This window comes from Bombus vancouverensis, chromosome 15, assembly GCF_051014615.1.
Source record: "Bombus vancouverensis nearcticus chromosome 15, iyBomVanc1_principal, whole genome shotgun sequence".
NCBI lineage: Eukaryota > Metazoa > Arthropoda > Insecta > Hymenoptera > Apidae > Bombus > Bombus vancouverensis.
In genome coordinates this window covers 9459015-9479738 of record NC_134925.1, presented here as the reverse complement: position 1 = coordinate 9479738, position 20724 = coordinate 9459015, and the positions used below count along the sequence as shown (strand labels likewise).

The following is a 20724-nucleotide window of genomic DNA, read 5'->3' as shown; positions in this document are numbered from 1 at the left end:
GGCATTCTTTTGAGTCGCGTTCGAGCGAATTGCGAGTGAATGAGAGTGGCGAGTACGGAACAAATCGCAAGTACGTGGTTCGCAGCTTTGAAACATGTGATACGTCAGCCGGCAGGATTGACTTCCGGTTATCGGGAACGTTCGAGAGATGTAGAGCGAAGAACATGGTTACGAAAGAACAAAGCGAGTGACGCGTATCGCTGGTAGTGGATTCGCGGGCTGACGCATTTTTTAAAGATTCTTTGAAGTAGGACGCTCTTTTGTTGAAGGTTGATTGTTATCAAAATGGTTGTGAGGTTATAATGTTTGAAATGTGTTAACGATGCGACGTGAAAGTTCGATCGACCGATTGCCACGACTTCCGGAAACGAGCCGATCGTGACTAAACAACGATTCCAAAAATGTAATTCACTCGCGTTCCGTGAAGTTGTGTCAATCGTCTCGCCGAATAGCGGACGAGGAGGCGAATTGGAAGAACGTGCGCTTCCGCGTGAAACCTTCTTTTCCATAATTTTCTACTCTGTTCTTCCTTTTTCTTTTTTTAACTCGTCAACATTCCTTCTGATCCAAGTTGCACTTTCTCTACATTAGCGATAACTTGTTCCGTTAAGCGAACGAATGGTCAGTCGACTGTATATATAGCATTTATTTTCATAGCATTTAAACCGAATTCGATTGGTGGAAGCGCACGTGTCCTTCGACGTTGTAAAATTCGTCTCTGAGAAAGCGTGCAACTGGCATTACCCCGCATACAGTCTGGTTCGTGTTGTGAGTCCAGTTTACGTCAAGTCGGCGCGGTCTTCTCGCGTAATCTTTCCAAATTAATCCTCGAAATAACGTTTTAAGATAAGAAAAGCAAGAGAGGAAGCGAGAAAGAAAATCGTAGAACGCGCAAAGAGCGCGAAACGAGCAACAGTTTTCACGGTAAGACTTCGTCGAATTGTCGTAACGGATGGCCAGACTAATAGAAAAATGTGCGACTGATATAAACCAGTATTCGTGCGAGAAAATGTAAAATAAAATTCGCGTAATCTAGCCTTAATGAGAAAGATTAAATTAGGTATAATAGAGGCGGTACCGCGAAGGATGGTCCCGCGTCGAAATTATCTCGATTGGCTGTAAAATATTGTCGTGGAAAGTGGGCCGTGAAGACGACGTCGAAACAAATGCATCCTTGAGTTCCAAGAAAAAAAAAAAAAAAAAAAAGGCAGGAAATTTCTCTGGAGGACGTCGTCCAACACGTTCCTCTTTACGCGGCGATGTATCTAGTGAGAATAATGTTACTAGGTAACTTAAGCGTATTTTAAAAGAAAAAAGAAAAGAAGCATAACGAAATGCCAGTTGTAAAGAGTTTTTCTTTTCGAAAAGGAAGAAAAAAGGAAAATATATCAGTGGTAGAAGTGCGGGAAGACATGTTCGATAAAATGGGAACATGTCTCGAGCGACGCGTCCATTCATTGCCGGGAAACGAAACTAAATGCGAATTGGCAATACGAGGAAGAAATTGAAAATTGATAGAACAGAAAGATACAAAATTTTCGTTTGGAACGAAACGCAGCTACGATGTCGGGGTAGTAGAAAGTTTCCGAAACGGCAGATCACATTTGGTCGCGACATTGGTACGATCGGTTTTTCGTTTTTCTTTCTTTTGCTTATTTCGGACCGCCCGAGGGGAACGATCACGAGTTCCGCGAAACATGAAAATAGAAAGAACTAAGGTGATAGAGAGTGATAAGGATAAGAAAAAAGAAAAAAAGAGAAATATTAAAGTACCGCGAAAGGAAGGATAAAAAGGCAGAAGGCGATTTAAAAAATGGGCAAATGGAACATTGTCATGTGTATACGCGATTATAAATTTTTTGAGAAACGACAGCTTTACCGGTAGTTAACAATAGTTTTTCGCAACTTGGGCACACGTAACGAACACCTTACATGACACACAGAGACACTTACTTACATACACGCATTACATGTAAAGCGATCCATGCGAAACAAAAAAAAAAAAAAAATTGTACGAATATAATGTTTGCAGTTAGGTGGGACCAAAAACGACTTTATATCTGTATGTGCATATCCAAGCAACGTGTAATTTAATTATGAATTAATTAATTATCCATTATTAATGGCTAGGTAAAGAAAAAAAGATCCATTGATAGCGATCAAGGACGATGACGAATCATTAACCAATAATTAGATTATTAAGTTTGTTTATTGATGCATTATTATACGATATAATTATTATTATTATTATTATTAACTTTATTGTCTTTATGATTATTATTATTTTATCATTATTATTATTATTATTATTTTATTTTATTTTATTTTATTTTATTACGATAATTATATAATGACGACGATAATATTATTATTATTATTTAAATGACGTTTTAAGACATGATTATTTAGATACCGAATAGAGCAGTACGTATCATTAATTATTATTAATTATTTTTAATTATTATTATTATTATGAGATATTTTGTTGTATTATTTTCAATAAAATCGATTGAAAATATTTAATTTCCACGGTTTTATTTTTCGTTTGCACTTCACCAGACGTTTTTACGTTTCTGCCAGTGATTTCCTCTTTCTTTCAAATATTGCACATTTTCGAAACTGCATTTACACGCGTGTACACGAAGCTCGATATATGTAAGTACACAATACCATTATTTTCTGCGAAGACGAAAGAACATATTTATTCAAGTGAATATCTAAATTGAAGAAAAAATAAGGAAAGAAAGACTCGAAATCACAGCTCCTCGCTTATTCCTACCGGTTTCTTCTTTCGTACTTCTGTCTGGTCGGTCGTTTCTTTATTTTCTTGTATATTTTTCATTTTTCGTTTTCATTCGATAAAAATTTAATTGGCTGCGTCTGTATACGATTTTCACTTCACAAAACCCCTCCGAGAGCACCTCCCTCTTAAGCTCCTTTCTCTTCTCTCTGTATCATCTCTCCTCTCTCCCTCTTACTCTCACGTATCTTCGGATGATTATCGAGACTCGGGAAGAACGGGGGAAGACGGAACGAACGATTGAAGCAGCACTATATCTAGCGTAGAGTTAAACAAAGAGAAACAATTTTGAACGGTAACAAGAAGGACGAAAAAAAAAAAAAAAGAAGGGAAACGCTAGAGACGAAGAGGTGAAAGGGATAATTATAATCGATCGATATGAAGTTACATAAGATGCGATCGAAAACCGCGAAAATTCGTGACAAAAAGAAAGATACGCAAGGAAAGAAAATGGAAGCTTTGTTAGGTTAGGAAGTTGCAGGAGGAACGCGTGGAAGCAAACATATAAAAGAAAAAAGAAAAAAAAAAAAGGAACAAATACGAACGAACATGAATAAAATACGGAAAACGACAACAAGAGTAACAGAAGAACCACAACCAATGTGAACAAAAATAAATGAAGAAGAAGAAAACAGAGAGAGAAACAAAAAGGAAAATAGTTGTAAAAGCCACACACATACGCGTACACACATACACACACAAATGTACTAAGTAAGTTCATACTGCGTATTGCCTTTCTGACTTCGGTGTGAAAATATATAAATAAAAAAAAAAAATGTCAGTCGCGCCGGGACCCGGGGATTTTCGAGCGACCGAAATATAATATAATAAGTATTTAATGGTGTCCCGATGGGGCGCGTTATTGGTCGCGTTTTCCGTTTCCCTGGCTTCTCCGTTTTAGCTTTCCGTTTTCTTTCTCGGGAAAATCGGAGAGGGAGAAGGAACGAACGGGGGAAGAAACGTTCTTCTTTCTTTTTTTTTCTCTCGCCCACTTCACCTCGGTCTTCCCATCTTTCGATCTCTTTCTCGAGTGTTGGTCGTCGATCAAACCGAGGCTATCCAATCCGAGAACTATCGAGCGAAACGGAAGCCGCGACAGGGCGCGCTCGAAAGAACAAAAGAAATCTTTTTTCACGGATCCGCTGAAAGATGTCCCAGGACGCCCAAGTCCCCGTGTCTCCGCCGGCTGTGTCTGTTTCATGTTTTTCAATATTTGTAATTTATCGATAAAATTATAAAAGGTATCGATAACAGTCTAAAGTGTGCGCTATACTCTACATAATATTATTATATATAAAGTATAAAAGTATACATTATATATATATATTATATATATATACATATATATTATATATGAGAAGTATAATATATATATATTATACACACATTGGGATTGGTGAGAATATACGGTTTTTTCGCTTTGGAGTGTTATTTTCTGAAAATATTGAACAAAATATGGAAAAAAAAATTAAAAAATAAAATCAATGAATAAAAAACGAACGAACCGTTCTACTCTGACTATTCTTTTATTACAATCTATCCCGAAATCTTGCCGACGATCGCCTTCTAGATTCGATTCGGTCTCAACGAGCATCGATTGCCCTGTGTCATCGAAGATGTTCCCTGTCATCGTTTAAGAAGATTCGCCGGTAAACGAGAATGGAAATGTCGAACTTAAGAACGAATTTAATCAAGGAAAATGGAGGGGCCCGATCGATTAAGGTTTCTAATCGGAACGTTTATTTATATCTATACGTCACATTTCGTTCACTGGTTAACGGAAACTTGATTTCAACGACGAATTCACGAAATTCAAATTGCTTGTTAATTACAGCGAACCGAAACGGAGTCGATCGACGAATTCAATGTTTGCGGTGAGTTTGTCAAAAAGTTTCTACCAACGCTTCCACGTACGTTCAAGAGCTTGTTTGACACATCGATCAGTATCGAAAACGACAAACCTCAAGAACTCATTAAGTTAGAATGCTATAAATCGAACGATATCGAGTTCAAGTATACCACATCTTTTCTTTTCCTACAGATTATTAGGAGATCTTCTTGGAATTGACGATTATGCCACGAACATGGCGTCCTTTTGGTTCTTGGATACATTGGTCCTTTACATGATACGATACAGAGAGAATCTCGATGAGTATTACATGAGTGTTTTGGTCAGTTGGTTGGCTGGGGAAATTAGATTACTCCGAGGTAACAAATTCATCGAATAATTACACTCCCGTTCATAAGCATTGGGACATTTCCTAATTCTCGGTAAAACATGATAATTCACTCAGATATTAGGAGAACGATTAATCGGTCAGAATTATGTATTAGTGGAAAGCGATAGAATCGAAATGCTAGGTGGGATCGTTTATAAAATTCCAATAAAGCCAAAAGATCGCGAACGTAATGAAACATTTAACAGTATAAATTATAAACAGCGAAATTGATCAGTGATGCAGAGAGAAAAACGTAAACGAGAAGCTTAATCGTATTGTTCGTACCTAAAATATTGGAACGAGCTATTATTCCGAACAACCTAATAATATCGAACATACAGATTCTTTGTGTCTCAAAGTTTCGAACAAAATAACAACATTCTAGATTTTGTAATTTCTCTTCATTTCCAGAAGGATCCTAATACTTATGAAGAGGCATGTTCATAATGTACGTGTATGATATTTGCTACTATATGCTATTCTACTTACAAATCATTCTACTTACAAAGATAGGAAACATACTCGGGAAGGATTTTTTAGAGATTTGAAAAACATTTTCATCGCAGCAGCTAACAAAATATCTGAACAGAAACAAATGCCATATTGGGACGAAATCGTGGACGAACGCGAAGCAGGTGAAGAAATAGAAGAAAGACTGTCGACAGGAAATCAATCGATAAGAAGGTAGTTTAAACAATCTTGTCAATTTTTATTATATGCTTTAATAATAGATCGTACATTCGTGACAAGTTTACGAGAACCTTCTTCTCAAGCTGACATCAAACTTTCGGGTACTATCGATCCAGTTTCAGTATTAGATATCGTGATTGAAGCTACTTACGATATGTAAGTTGTCTGTTTCATCATTACACTGCGGATATTTGTGCAAATTCATATTTTTATAAACATAATTAAAGAAATAGGAAGTAAACTGAGGTTTATTTCGCTCGCTAAACTATATAGTAACTATATTTTGAATACCTTATATAATTTTATGCATTATGTGCATTCTACACATTCTTGGAAACACGTTCTCATAAATGCACAAATTATCCGCAGTCTATTTATTACCAAACAATAGAAAGAATAGACGGTAATACGAGAAAATAAAAACAATTTTTGTTAAATAGGTACGCGAACGAGCTACGATACGCCCTCGTTTACGCGGTTTTCGTGGAACCAATTGAGATAGAGACTTACAATTTACCATTTACTTTCCGGACACCACGCCCAGTGAAACCGGCAGATCCTAAGATGATCCCTTTTAATATGCAATTGCAAAGAAGTTTGAAGAAAATCGAAACAATGGACAAATCTAAAAAGGATAATAAAGCAGGTGAAGCTAACATGAAACCACTCTTTCTTCTGCAATAGAACTCCATTTATTTGAACTCGTCGTGGAATAAGTAATTCATATAATAGAAATTCATCAATTTTTACGTACTATTTTTTATGCATTTTCTGCTATTTTTATGCTATTATTATATGCAGTTTAGTTAATTAAAACGAATTACGTTTCAGTAAATGGAGTTGTATTGCAGTTTAGAAAATACGCAGATAGAAAAAATTAATCATCTCTGTGTTACAGGCAAAAAACTTAAAACAAATTACAAAATACCCCCAACACCTCCGCCTTCTTTGGACGATGAAGTAATGTTGTTGACCAATCGGTTATTTATTCTGCCATTAATAGAAGCGAACGAATCTTCGGAAATATTCGAGACGCCTGATGCATAACATTAAATAACCGAACACGCAAATATTTGGAAAACGTCCTCTTTATTTTTCCTTTGTAAAACTAGCCATTGGACGAAGTTACAATATCAGTCTGTTACGAGGACTGTGCCCCATTCATAACACTTAAAATCTTTAATACTCTCCGGACGTAAGGGAACGTCGAGTTTAATAAATTTTGAAGAACTCGAAAGTTTTTCCGGGGATTGCCCTAATTGTCCGTATTTGTTGCATCCACATCCCCAAAGCGTTCCATCATCTGTTGGAAAAGTAAATTTCTGCAATGCATTTTTTTCTGAAATAACGATATCTTTTCTTTTTTTTGTCTTTAAATATACCCGTCATACAAATGGTGAAAGTATTTCCACAGTGAACTTTTTTCACAGAAACTTCTATATTCTCGTCTTGATCGTTTGTGAAATCTACTAACGTGGGTGTAGCAACTACTTTGCTCTCTTGCTTTGTCAGCCCTAATTCTCCATTTGTGTTCCATCCCCACATATATAAGTCACCCTATGGTTTAAAAATAACTATTGCCAACTATGTTCATCGATTTAGTTTGTTCTAGTAGTATGAAACATATTTATAAACTGCGAATGTTTATACAATCCTATATTTTCATGAACGTGACTAAAGAAATGGAACTTAAATAGAAATTTGTTTCGTCTATTAAATATTATAATAAGTAATCTTACTTTAAATATATTATGTGTTTTTGCACGTTATATGGATTCTGTTTAATTTTTCAAGATTGCATAAATATTCGCAGTTTAAATATTTATTTACTTGATCAGTTACTACGGCAGTATGCCAACCCGCAGCCGATATTTGCGTTACTTTAATGCCAGCTAAAGCGTCAACGATTCTTGGATTATCGCAGTCCTCTAAATCATTGTGTCCTAATTGGCCACGCCTATTTCGTACGAATCAGTCCATTTTACTTTGACTGTATTGATTTATGAAATAATACATGATCGAGTACATACGTTCCCATTCCCATTGAATAAATGTCACCATTCTCTGCTAACAAGATGGTGTGGTCAAATCCACCAGCAATGTCTATGAATCGAACCCTCTTTGGTATATCAATCAGAATAGGGACATTAAAAGCTCGACCTAAACCACGTTTTAGATATGTGCATAAACTATAGTATTTGAAATATTTAGACTCTAAAATATGGCAAAAATGGGCTAACACCAATACTAAATAAACTGAATAATTTGCTTTCTAGTTAATTTCGTTATATTCTCCATTTCGAAAAAGTTAATTCTTCCACTTCTATATGATTAATATACGCTGCATGATGAATAAAATAGCTTATTGGAATAAATTAATGTTACAAATTTATATTGAGAAAAAGATTTGGTGTAGTTCACTTTTGCACTCAATGCTGCAAATGTTTACCTAAATTAGTAAGGACTACAGTGCATCCTCCTTGTATTATTTTAATAGGATACTCCTTTTCTGAATTGTCGCTATCACCTATAAAATTGATTATCTTCTTCCAAGTATTCTCATAGATCTTATATAGCCATATTTCATTATCATTAGATAAAATTACTATATTGTCCCTACCAGTTGCAGCTTGCTTGCAACTACAAAAATATGAATGTTGAACTAAAACGTCTATATGTTTTTAATTATTTAAATCCAAGAATATACCTATCCAGTGACTTTTTTGGTAGTTGTATTAGTTGAATATTTGTATCTGCGCCTGTATCTTTATTATTTTCCTCAAGTTTTTTAGAAATGTATAGCTCATTCCCTTTCCAAATGAGGAAGTAACTCCAACCTATTTGAAAATCGGTAATTCCAGGAAACGATACTTTAGTAAATGAATCTGTTATAAAGCTGATATCTCCATCGTTAGAGAACAATGTACTGGTATTAAAACCAGCATAATAAAATGGCATGTCTCTACAAAGCAAAATAAAGATTTTATATATAAAGATATGAATGTTTTATTTATTATATACTTATTCAAGTAGAAGATAGGCTGACATGAAAATAGAGTTAAATATTATGTATCTGTTGATTTATGTCTTTACATATGTAAATACCGTGAAAGACTATTGGTCAAGTGACGCAGATACCACCAGTTTCCTTAGATACGATAGAAACAACACAATAAATTCGAGGGACGATAACCAAACGCTTGACGTGTCGTGATCGACTACTGCCACGTTTTTTGTTCCAATTTAATAAACAACGGTGAAATATGGTAATAAATCGCAGATAATTGATTTTTAATGCACTCAACCTTACTATGCACCTTTACGTACTATTTAAACGATATTTGTTTCCCACACAAGATAGACAAGATATACGAAACATAACCTAAAATTTGTAATCTTGAATTTAAACGTCACAGCTTTTATCACAATGCGTTTCACTGAATGAAAATTCGCTATTTAACTCTATTTATTGCTTATTTTATACTCCGCTCATATAAACAAACATACATTTGTAGAAAATTCTGAAATTTTTGACGACAGGTTGACACACTTCCTTCGACAACACCAATGCCATCGCGAAGTGATTTCGTCTGCTGCGTTAATAGGCGCGCGTTTTAAATTCAAAAATTTAAATACCATACAGATCTTTGCTTGAACAAGGTTAAAAAATGTTTTCATATTTTTGTGTATTTAATAACAGGGACTTTTATCAATCTTGAGAAAATTGCGTTCCAATCCAGACAAAGAATTACGACTGCTTCTTCTGGGATTGGATAATGCGGGAAAAACGACGATTTTAAAATCCTTGGCCAGTGAAGATATTACGCAGGTATTTCTTTTTGCAATTAATTTATATTATAGTTTGATAGTTTGTTATACTAAGTTTCTGTTTCTTAAAGGTAACACCGACACAAGGCTTCAATATAAAGAGCGTCCAAAGCGAAGGATTCAAATTGAACGTTTGGGACATTGGAGGTGCTCGAAAAATTCGTCCCTATTGGCGAAATTACTTTGAAAATACGGATGTTTTAGTAAGTTATTTCAATTATTCAAACACTGTCACAAAATATTTTAAAAATGATACATATATTACCCTATTTAGTCAGATGTTATATCGAAATTATTGTATAGGTGGTTTATTCGAATATGTAACTGATTTTTCTTCGATTTATTTCATTATTTAGCCATCAAAGGAAATGATTTTTTATTTTATTCGATGTTTTACGTTTGAACGAATGTTTTGTGAAATAGTATCTCGAATGATTTCTGATTCAACATTAAGTTTTTTGCATTCTCTTTTTTTTCCGCAAAGATATATGTCGTGGACAGCGCGGACGTTAAGAGACTAGAAGAAACAGGTCAAGAGTTGTCAGAACTCTTATTGGAAGAGAAATTAAAAGCTGTTCCTTTATTGGTTTATGCAAATAAACAAGATCTTGGACAAGCTGTCACAGCAGCCGAAATCGCCGAAGGTCTTGGATTGCACAATATCAAGGATCGCGACTGGCAGATACAATCATGCATCGCGACCGAAGGAAAAGGAGTCAAGGTGCAAAAACTTTTTAACGCAGCAAGCTTAAACGTCGTGGACTGCATTTTATTAAAGTCGTAACGTAATTTCGTCATTTTTTAGGAGGGTCTTGAATGGGCATGCAAGAACATCAAGAGGAAGTAATGCTGGTAAAAGAATAACAACAAACCGCAACGATTTACGATGTACCTCGTACATCCAACATACGTTTTATTTGGCTTTTACCTAATATTTACAGAAGCTGTTGCAAACAACGCAAACGCATGAACACGATCGAATAGATCTAGTCATTCAACTTCCGGCCTTCATGGAAGGAGCTTTCGTAAGCTCAGAATTACGACGTCCCAAAGAATATATCTATATTATAATACGTACCTTCTCACAAGTGCTCTTCTTATGAAATAGAATTCTTAGAGATTCCATTAAAGAAAGAAATAAATATAATAGCGAATCAAAAAGAAGATGCATACAAATAATTATAAACTGGTGCTCTTATAATTGATCACTGTTGATTTCACGACACTTGACCGAGAAATATTTAGCACCGTGGAAGTAAAAGAATCACACAATGTACATGAAAAAAAGTGAATATTCCTCGCGTGAGATTCGAGATAAATAAAAAATTCGTAACATTAAAAATCTACTTATTCGACGACTCCTTTCTCAGCTGTGTTTCTATGTACACTAAGACGTTTTTGAACTTTTCCAGTGATTCAGCTTTCTCTTCCTTTATTCCCTAACGCTTAATAATCTTATATACTACGCATGGAATGACAGCCATACGGTACGGCTGTGTATTCGTGAAATTGACTTTAAAAATCGCGAATGTCTCTCACAAGGTACACTTAATTAGATATTAAAGTTCACTGTGAATGTTCTCTGTTTTAATTCGTATCTCCTCTTCATGGAAATCTGTGCAGTCAGCTGGATATTTTTGCTAAGAATTGAAGAAAATATATCAACATAGTTCTTAACATGTAGAGAGAGAGAGAGAGAGAGAAAGAGAGAGAGACAGAGAGAAAGAAATATGAGATACTTATTTTATTTTTTAATCTATGAAGTTTTAGAGTAGATTCGAATAAAAATATCTGACAATAATAATTTCAACAAACGACAGTGACTTGTCCTATAATAATAATAATAGATGATTAAATATTTGTTAGTTACCAATCATCATTATCTCGGATTGAAACTAATCAAACAAATTTTTCACAATCGTTAATTTTTGATAATAGCACTGATAGTAGATATTCTACCCTATCTCATATCTCTATTCTCTTCTGTATTAACTTTGTCAAGACATTTCACTTACAGTACACTTATCATGTTCCATGATGGCTCCATACAGGGCCCAGAAATTAGTCCCTAATTTATAACTGACAGCCCAAGCAGCAGGAAAACTCGTCGCTTTCAATAAGGTACTTCTTAAACGAGGCTGCTCCGTATCTTGTTCGTTCCTTTCATTGATTGTGCACAAGATTTGACTGGCGCATTGCGGCATTTTAATTGCCCACTTGTACGCTCGATAAGACTGCAAATTGATTCTTAATTTAACATACGATTCTATAATAGAACAGATTCAATTATATATTCTGTTTCATTTGTTACCTGTAACATTGGATTAATAATGTCATTGTTGATCATATCACTGAGCTTGTTGCTGATTCCTCTGGCGTTCACTCGAGACATGATGAATCCTTTTTCGGAAGCCAGGGCGATCAACTCCTTGATGTACGACACAGCTGGTTTGATATACTGCGAACTGTCGATTTTCATCCCTAAGTACCTCTTTCCCACTGCGTTCACTAATCTGTCGAAATATAATTACGCTATGAAATGGAAATCACAAAATAAGCGCTATTTTATTGATTTCTAACTGATTAACCATTCAGAAAACTGCCAATTAAAATGTTTTATATACTGTTCGTTCGTAACTGTTGCGACGATACATGGTCAAATATTTATTTATGTATTTATGTATTATTTATGTGTTTTATGTATAATATGCATTTCTTGTTTTAAAATCTATTACACGAAAAGTATATGTACATATATTCTATTATCAATGGATAAATATCCATACACTAAGTTCACATAAGGAAATTATTTCCAGAATTTGATTGCACTGTTATCGCAATACATCGCCATTTTAAAAACAGCGAAGAGATTAAATGTTAACTATAGCATGATAGATAGCATAACTAAGACATAACTATAGCAGATAAGCGCATAACTAGAGCAGTGGCGATAGTACCTAGAAAGACTTTCTGCCGGTCTCATCGAATCGAACATGGCCGATTTTGGAAATCCCTGAGACTTCAAGAAACTATTTCCCACGAACTGAACAGTATTCAAGTAGCGCTGTTGAATTTGCGGATCAGAGATATGGGAAATCCACTCTCCGATATAATTCGTCAGCGATCGTATCCATCTGCGACGCAGGCCTGGGTTCTCGAAACTATCCAGCAATTTTTCGTACTGGATACGTCCCTCGGAGTCTGACATTTGGCCGACAAATTGCGCCAGACCACTTTTCTTCCACAATGTTTGACCCAGTTCCGAGTTGCTGAAGTGGTCCCACATTACGTGCAAATTTTCAAGGATCGGTGGCATGTACCAAGAATGTCCAGAGTGATCGTGTATATTATTAGGCGCACTGTCAACTTCGTTGCTCTCGCCGCCAAGATTCGACAGCAGCATCGGTATCAACCCCATCAATAACTCGGAATTGCCACGTTGACCCATCAACATGCTTCCCACGTTCACGATGTTTTCCAGATCGATTCTATGCTCTTGATTTGTTTCCACGCTCCTAGCTGTTCTTTTGGTACTTTTATCAGAGTTCATTACACCATCGAGAACCGAGCCAATCATGGAGAAATCGATTCCCTGGCTGTTTCCATTCCCGGAGAATAAACTTCCTATGCCAGATACGATTTGACCGATACCGTCTAGGTTGGACTTTCCGTCGAAAGCGTTGCTGACCTGTTCGATAGAATTCTATACAATTGCTACGATTTTTAACATATGAACATTTGCAAAAGTAAAGATCTGTATAATTAATTGTTCGTATTTTAGAAATTGTGCTATATGCAACCAATAAGCTAATTTTTTACGCATTCTACGTATGTCATAGATTTTTAAATTAATTTCCTATAATTTCGTGACACATAAATTAGCAAATATCAAAGTGTTTGTAGTATATTGAAACATATTTCTATGCATACTATATTATTTGTGGTATCGGATACGAACGATAGAAACAAATGTTAAAATACTCTTCGAGTGGAAACAACTATACTCCAAGTGCCATCTTACCTCTTTTCTGCCATCCGGTTGCAAGAACGCTCTTGCCAATCCTTGTAGACCATTAATATTGTCCTTATTCGAGAAGAAGGATTTGGCAGCCTCGAGAAACACGGCTGAAGTATCCTCCTCTTCGTGTTTTTCGCATTTCGCCGAAGCCAGCAGAACCAACAGGATGCACGTCCTCGGCAACCGCATGTTTCCTTATTGTTTCTCTTTTGTCCGTCTTTTGTTTCTGCAAGAATATAGATTTGTTAACGAAGCGACAGATTAACATAACATGTCCCTCTTTCACATTTCTGGAATCTGATTCTCGGTCCTACAGCACGACGAACATGGAAAAGTCGTTCACCTTCAACCGGATCTTGATCGTGGTCGAGTTATTTTAGGATGCCGCGCCTGTATCCAGGTCGTCGACAGGATTTTAAGCGTGAGTAATACACCGGAAACGTTTCGGCTCGTGGACACTTGAATACCGTTGCACGTGGAATGCTATCCGACCAACGATCAGTTGAACGTTGTCCCTTATTCGATTGCCATGTCATAAATCTTCCTAGAATCTCCCAAAGTAGCGTTTCTCCTACTCCTATGTATGTATGTATATGTCGTGTTTTAAGTATATCAAGAAATTTACGAAAACTTACGTTACTTATGCACTTGATTAATGAAATTGAGTGTCTAGAAAATTTGATCAATTTCAGTTGATCAATCTGGCTACTGACAGAATTATATCTAGTTCGTCTTCGAGCTTCGCAAGATACATAGTCCTTTAAGGCACGACTTGACTCTATTGCTCCCTTCACTTCATCGCGTCTGTATCTCTCCAGATATATTCCTTTCTCGAATACTTTATTTAGAAAATGCGCGAAATACACAGAAGGTAGAAAAATTATATTAAATACTCGGATCAAATATTTAAAAGTTATCTACATTCGAATAATATCTATGAAAATAAATCATCTATCTCGGATCATACAGACCCGGAGAGAACAGTAGATCAATGTCTGTCAGAAGTAAATAGCCGAAGGACGATCGTGATTGAAAAGGAACTGACCAACAATCGAAGCGTTGTATTCTAACGCGCAATTTGAGTACCGTAAACCGCATGAAATTGACATTCTCCAGTTGGAGAAACGATTCGGGCTAACGGTACAGACTGTTACTCATCGTTCCTCCAACGCGCCGAACTCAACGCGTCAATCGAACGACCGTCAATTGATTCACATTTCTCACATTCGGCACCGAAATTGAAAACGGACTTCTTTCTTTCTTTAAACAAATTTCTTCTCTGATTCACCGTGAAAAATCGAGCTTCGAACCTTAAAGAGAAAGACAATGGAGCATCAAGATGATCGAAAAACATTCTGAATCAGAGTGTAACGCGGTGAAATCGTCCAGGAAAGTGTTTCTTACAATTAGCCAGCGTGTTTCGCGTGAGGCAAGCTTATTTATCGATTTCGATCGTGAACACAGAAAGTGCAGAATGCAGATCGTTCTGGCGCGGACGAGAGGGAAAGCGAGGAGAACTCTCGGTTCGTGGTTAGTTTCCAAGGTCATCCGGGCATCGACATCATTTCCAGGTTCGGGGAACCACGATCTCGCGATGTTCCAGCGCATCGTGTTACGTGTCCTTTCTATTCCCTTCTTGTATTTTTCTTCTTCTCTGTTCAGTCTCCTCTGCTCGAATAAGCGTTCCGAGCAAAGAGTCAACCGGATAACGGTACAATTCGTGTATTATTAATGATTTTGTTCAACAACGCGTACCGTTCTTGGATAGGTGACGCAGCTCTGTCAAGATGCAAACCAGCAGAAGGCAAGAGGATAAGAATAAGCACTTATTAGGCATTCAAGCATCCATACATATAGATACGTATAGACGTAACCGACATTTTACTACGTAATTAAAAGAGCTTGTTAGACACGGTCAGAGTATTTTTCTATACTCGTTCAGTACAATTTACCATCCCGTGCGATCCATTTAAACCATATATCGTTTTCCGTGCCTCTGGCTTTCCAGGCGTGCAAATTTTCCAGCCCCGTTGTTATAAGCGTGACGCAGGTTTCATTTAAAGAAAAATATTTACGAGTTCAATCCTTTTGGAAATAAAGAATAATACGTTAAAACATAATTTAAAAAAAGTAACTGAAATTATCCCATTACATCCATTATCCCAAGCCTATTCCATAGTTCACTTTTCTATTCCATATTCTATCCTTCATATTCCTTGTCTCACATCCTATACCTCATAACTGGTATTTCTAACCGGTATTTTTCATCTTACTTCCAAAACTTCACCTCTCCATTCCATATCAAATATTTCATATTCCCTATTTCCCCTTCTATCTTCTATCCTAGTTTCCACAGCATATAACCATATCTTATATCTTCTGCTCTACGTTGCAGAGCACAAACTTTATTTCCTTCGCCCTACATTTCAAATCATACTACCAATTATCCGAAACTCAGTTCTTATTTCTTATTTCCTATAACATCGTCAGTCCCGCAAAAAAATTGAAAAATACAATTTAAGTGAAAAAAATATGTATCCCACAAAGCGTGAATTATAACCAACTGAACCTATAGGACATCTCAATTCCAACAAATCAAAACCGTTATCCCACAAAAACAAAATTCGTTGCCCACAAATTTCCCACAAAACAAAATTCGTTGCCCACAAATTTCCCACAAAACGAAAGTGACATCCCACAAATTTCCCACAAAACGAAAGTGACATCCCACAAATTTCCCACAAGACCCACAAAAAATTGACACCTCCGTAGACGAAGATCGCTATTCCACGAAATGAAATTCGCCGTCCACAAATCTGTCCACCAGAAATCGAATAAATTTAATTTGTGGAAAATGAATTCCTTTTTGTGAGTAATTTGTGGACAACAAATTTTGTTTTGTAGGATAGCAATGGTGGTAAGTGTCGATTTTTGTGGAATTTGTGGGCAATTTGTGGACAACGAATTTCATTTTGTGGGATAGTGATTTTCTTTTGTGAGAAGAGTCGATTTCTCGTACTGTTTTGTATGTTTTGTGGACAGTCTATGATGTATCTCGTGCGTCTAGTTTGAAAGGATGTATTTAATGAACTAGGTTGGGGGTAACGTGGTGAGGGACACAGAACAAAGAATATCGGCACTAAGGAATGGTGTAGCGGTGTGGGATGGGAAACATTGGATGTAGTATATTGGTATTGGATGGTGTATATGTAGGATTTAATGAATTGTAATTTTGGATAGGATAATTTGTACCTTCTGTATGGAATGGAGCAATGGTATAAAATAGGGATTATTGGATTGTATATATTAAATATGCGGCGGGAAATTTAATAATTAGGAAATGAAATAAAGAGTAAGAAATTTGGATATAGATATGGGACATGTGCTTGGAAATGTGTAAGATATATGGGGCATGTGGTCGGGAAAATTAGTAGTTTGTCTTGAAAAGAAACGTCTACATAGGATGCAGAACAGGGCATGCAGGAAATGTGCTATAAAATGATGGTGGAAATATGAATTATGAAATGTAGAATGGTGATGCGTGTTGTGGATATTAAGGTGAAAAATATTAACTGCAAGTACTAGATATGGAACAAGAGAGGAAATGGAAAACATGAAATGTTAGATATGGGATGAATATATGTACTGTGAAACTAAGAATGACAGACATTTTTTTGGTATATTGTATATGAGATATAGAATCTGAGAATGGGATTATGAGATACGGGATATAGAATGGAAAGACATAGGTTAGTAATACTAATAGGATATAGGATGTGATATAAGCTATATGAAAAATGGAATGTGGGATGGTATTATGAACTGTACAAGAGGCTTGGGATAATGGATATGGTATAGTGGATATTAGATGTTGGATGTAGGATATAGAATATGTGAATAGCGGTGGAAGTGGAATAGAAATCGTGGAGTTTAATATACAATTTTTTAATGTACTTACCTTATTAGGTATGAAAAATGAAGTATCGGTTGTAGGATACATGATAAGGATACATAATGTAAGATTTGAGGTGCAGGATATAGAAGATGGAATAAGACGTAAGATTGGAGTAGGCAGATTTTTGCTTTACGAATTAAAGAAACGCGACCTTATTATGTAATGTGTTGATTCGCTATTGTGTTATTGCCTCTGTTATCTAAAAATAAACTTTATCTTAAAAGGATTCGCAAACACTGAAACGAAAAAACAATTGGTTTATGCGCGATGTATTTCTATTTGTCATTTATGTAAATTCCGGTTGCTCAAAGTTATATCACTGTTATGGATAGCTTATCGTAGATAGCGATAATTTGCTTGTTTTACAATATTTACGACATCTTTACGAAATAGTTTAAAATTTATGTCGAACGATTATTCGTTTCCTCGTACACGTTTCCTTGAAATAAACTTTTATTTTAAAAATAAATCGGTCACAACGTATATTTGCCATCAATATTGTTTCGTCAAAGTGCAACATGTTTCTGTTTTAATTAATCGGCGAATTATGCAACTTTTCATTGTGTTTACGAGTCGACCGATAAACTATCGCTTCGTATAATGAGAAACCTTGAATTTTCGGTGGCAATAACGTACACAAGAAATTTCAAGCGATAAGAATCGCGCAACAAGTTGCACGAGGAAACGAAGCAAAGAAAACGGTATTACAATCGAGTTACTTAATAGGTTATGAAAATTCGGAAAAGCGCAACAACGGTAGTTATGATCAACTAGAGCGTGTTCAATTATGTTTTCGATGGTTATGATCATTGAAGCTTGACACACCGCCATTCGTTACGCATCGTATATCTAAGCACATCGGATTAAAATGAAAACGCTGCGAATTCCATCAAAATTAATCTATGCATCTTCTCCTACGAATCTTCTAACTTCAGACTCACTTGAAATTCAGGCTTTGTTTTCTGATTTTTTGCTCTTGCATTCCAACGAAGAAACAAGTTTTGCACATACATTTTTACATACATTTTAAACTCTTTTCACGAACAAAAATTGCTGAAAAACACACGAAAGTCGATGAACTTTCGAGTCGATTCCAAATATGTGGATTTACCTGGACACCAGCGATTCAGAGAAGAATTGCGTTGACGCCGGCAATGAGAGACTTCGCGAATAACCAAAGATAGTCCCGTTGATCTCCGTGCGCACCTGACACGACGAAGGTTGTGGCGTGACTGCCGTCGAAGGTAGCTCGACGAACGGTACTTACCTACCCAAGCAGGTAGGTACATTCAGCAGCGAGCGAGAAGTCGATAACACCGTGCATCGTTTGTAGTTCCTTGCCACCTTCTGTATCTTTGATGTATTCTCAAATATTCTCCGAAGGTTCTGTGTATGCAGCTGTAAATACGAATTTGCATGAAAGAATCTTGAATTATTGTTTGTTCGAAAGTTCGAGTACTGCACTTTTTTTAAATTTTTTATTTGAATAAACAAAGACTACTTATAAACGGAGAAAAGGTGGGAAATCTGTTTTTGTTGGTATAATCTTCATATGTATTGTTGATTCTTAAAATTGCTTAGTGCGGTTCTTCCACATATTTTCAATCATAAACCAGCAAGTTTGAATAACAAAATATCAAACTACACGTATTGAAATGGAAACAGAAAAGATACGAACCTTCTGTGGAATTTCGAAGAATTACCAGAATTATAAAAATATTTCCTCTATATAGGTCGATAAAACCAGCTTGCATCGTGGGTAGGATCGCCACTTTCGGTGGCCCTTGCTGGCAACCAGTCATTGACCCCGAAACGAATTTAGAGAACACGCGTCAACAAGGCGCAATCCGTTGAATTCGAGGTGCCAAGGTCGAGTCTCATCTACTCACGACAAAGATTCACCTAACCGGTTCGAAATTCTATGGCCAGTTGCCAAGATTTCGATAACCACTGTCTCTTGGCATTCGACCATATTAAACCGCTTAACACCCGTGATACATAGTGACATAGCTATACACTTAGCTATATATTTACATACATAGCTATATATTTCAACGTCTACACAAACATTTGATGAATATATTGTGTGTGTTACACTTTCACATTTTGGAATTTCATTAATACTGTAATGAGATCCGATCATCATGGTTGTATTGGTAAAGTTTGAAACAAATCTCGCAATGTACAATAGATGAATAAATTATGTTACCATAAACTCAACACAAAACATATTTACGAAATGCATTTATTATACGCTTAAGATGGTTATTCGTGCTGCACATTATTTTTTTAGTAAATATATATCTTTAATAAATATATTGTAATTTACGTAGTAATGCGTTGTATAATATTTTTTCTGATAAGTGTTCGGATACTTTGCTTCGAAGTATACCTATGTGATCATGGTAATGAACAACCTAATGTAAATTGTTTTGCTAGCACTATTGTTTCTTGTATATTCCCCGTGAACTTGAAAAAAAACCTGGACATCAAATGGTTAAGTAACCCATAAATCGCTCGAACAGCTGTCGAAGTAACTTCTTTCCGGCACTGATTGCGTTAAAAAAATACCGTGGCGTTTAGTTACGCACGCGTGCTGCTAGGCTCGAGAAACACCGTTACGAGATCAGAATTCTTGTTTTCATCTACGTTTTGCTCGATGAACTCCGATGCTCGATGCGGAACACAGGAATTTCGCTATGATGCAATTTGATTCTATGATGCACTAAAGTCTACGCTCTATAATGTGAAAATATCTTTACTGTTACTCTTTTGTCTCGTTTGTTCTCTCATAAACGATGTACCATGTTTATTATGCAACCTGAACATTCAGCACTACGACAGATATCAGAAAACACTTTGCCGTATCGTCTTTATTCTTTAATTCTTTTTTATTCCTAGAAGACAACGTGTCGTATCTATAATTTTATTCGCTGCTTCGTCCATTGTTAATAGTATTCAAGTTTGAAAAGGCCTTAAAGTTATAATCATCATCGGCAAAGCTCCACTCCCTCTTTTACAAGTTTCATATTACGTCTGTATATTTTTATTCGCACGAAAATATTGATTTATACCGGACTCTCTTCAATATTGTACGCGAGAATAATAGATGAAAGAAGAGAACATATGCAAGCAAGAGAGCTTGGCTGCCTTCATGTGCGCGCCACGATAAATCGTACGTTGCATCGAAGCCAACGAATGTAGAGGAGTGCCA

The 20724-nt window shown here is 36.0% G+C and overlaps 4 protein-coding genes across 7 annotated transcripts; 2 read left to right on the top strand and 2 right to left on the bottom strand.

Moving 5' to 3' along the window:
* Positions 1-3294: 3294 nt before the first annotated feature.
* LOC117166289 (uncharacterized) lies at positions 3295-6781 on the top strand. Of its 2 annotated transcripts, XM_076624741.1 has the most exons (6): positions 3295-4674; positions 4842-5008; positions 5529-5703; positions 5770-5865; positions 6150-6355; positions 6608-6781. In XM_076624741.1, the coding sequence occupies exons 1-6, from the start codon at positions 4460-4462 to the stop codon at positions 6754-6756; spliced, it is 1008 nt and encodes a 335-aa protein (XP_076480856.1). In that variant the 5' UTR covers positions 3295-4459; the 3' UTR covers positions 6757-6781. The 2 variants fall into 2 exon arrangements, with proteins under 2 accessions (XP_076480856.1, XP_076480858.1); XM_076624743.1 differs by lacking the exon at positions 5770-5865.
* LOC117166288 (RCC1 domain-containing protein 1) lies at positions 5708-9291 on the bottom strand. 2 transcript variants are annotated; one of them, XM_033350139.2, is made up of 7 exons: positions 9217-9291; positions 8417-8671; positions 8159-8349; positions 7740-7869; positions 7540-7666; positions 7092-7266; positions 5708-7012 (listed from the first exon to the last, which is right to left on the bottom strand). In XM_033350139.2, the coding sequence occupies exons 2-7, from the start codon at positions 8665-8667 to the stop codon at positions 6843-6845; spliced, it is 1044 nt and encodes a 347-aa protein (XP_033206030.2). In that variant the 5' UTR covers positions 8668-8671; positions 9217-9291; the 3' UTR covers positions 5708-6842. The 2 variants fall into 2 exon arrangements, with proteins under 2 accessions (XP_033206030.2, XP_033206029.2); XM_033350138.2 differs by lacking the exon at positions 9217-9291 and adding an exon at positions 8815-8955.
* On the top strand, positions 8872-10879 carry LOC117166290 (ADP-ribosylation factor-like protein 3). 2 transcript variants are annotated; one of them, XM_033350142.2, is made up of 6 exons: positions 8872-8975; positions 9410-9538; positions 9609-9740; positions 10022-10258; positions 10343-10389; positions 10479-10879. In XM_033350142.2, the coding sequence occupies exons 1-5, from the start codon at positions 8973-8975 to the stop codon at positions 10382-10384; spliced, it is 543 nt and encodes a 180-aa protein (XP_033206033.1). In that variant the 5' UTR covers positions 8872-8972; the 3' UTR covers positions 10385-10389; positions 10479-10879. The 2 variants fall into 2 exon arrangements, with proteins under 2 accessions (XP_033206033.1, XP_076480860.1); XM_076624745.1 differs by having other exon boundaries at positions 10343-10879.
* Positions 10418-18874, bottom strand: LOC117166283 (uncharacterized). The gene is made up of 6 exons (XM_033350132.2): positions 18622-18874; positions 13559-13781; positions 12495-13225; positions 11849-12050; positions 11553-11771; positions 10418-11177 (listed from the first exon to the last, which is right to left on the bottom strand). The coding sequence occupies exons 2-6, from the start codon at positions 13742-13744 to the stop codon at positions 11097-11099; spliced, it is 1419 nt and encodes a 472-aa protein (XP_033206023.2). The 5' UTR covers positions 13745-13781; positions 18622-18874; the 3' UTR covers positions 10418-11096.
* Between the last annotated feature and the right edge of the window lie 1850 nt (positions 18875-20724).

Bases quoted from the DNA above. Each gene is read 5' to 3' on its own strand.
- LOC117166289 (XM_076624741.1), top strand. From the start codon at position 4,460: ATGGAAATGTCGAACTTAAGAACGAATTTAATCAAGGAAAATGGAGGG. The intron at 5,009-5,528 runs GTAACAAATTCA...CTACTTACAAAG, and splicing joins GGAAATTAGATTACTCCGAG to ATAGGAAACATACTCGGGAA. The intron at 6,356-6,607 runs GTGAAGCTAACA...TCTGTGTTACAG, and splicing joins TAAAAAGGATAATAAAGCAG to GCAAAAAACTTAAAACAAAT.
- LOC117166288 (XM_033350139.2), bottom strand. From the start codon at position 8,667: ATGCCATTTTATTATGCTGGTTTTAATACCAGTACATTGTTCTCTAAC. The intron at 8,350-8,416 runs GTATATTCTTGG...ATATTTTTGTAG, and splicing joins CCAAAAAAGTCACTGGATAG to TTGCAAGCAAGCTGCAACTG. The intron at 7,870-8,158 runs GTAAACATTTGC...AACGTGGTTTAG, and splicing joins TGTAGTCCTTACTAATTTAG to GTCGAGCTTTTAATGTCCCT.
- LOC117166290 (XM_033350142.2), top strand. The intron at 9,539-9,608 runs GTATTTCTTTTT...TGTTTCTTAAAG, and splicing joins CCAGTGAAGATATTACGCAG to GTAACACCGACACAAGGCTT. The intron at 10,259-10,342 runs GTGCAAAAACTT...GTCATTTTTTAG, and splicing joins CCGAAGGAAAAGGAGTCAAG to GAGGGTCTTGAATGGGCATG.
- LOC117166283 (XM_033350132.2), bottom strand. From the start codon at position 13,744: ATGCGGTTGCCGAGGACGTGCATCCTGTTGGTTCTGCTGGCTTCGGCG. The intron at 13,226-13,558 runs GTAAGATGGCAC...TCTATCGAACAG, and splicing joins AACCGGATGGCAGAAAAGAG to GTCAGCAACGCTTTCGACGG. The intron at 12,051-12,494 runs GTACTATCGCCA...ATATTTCGACAG, and splicing joins CCGGCAGAAAGTCTTTCTAG to ATTAGTGAACGCAGTGGGAA.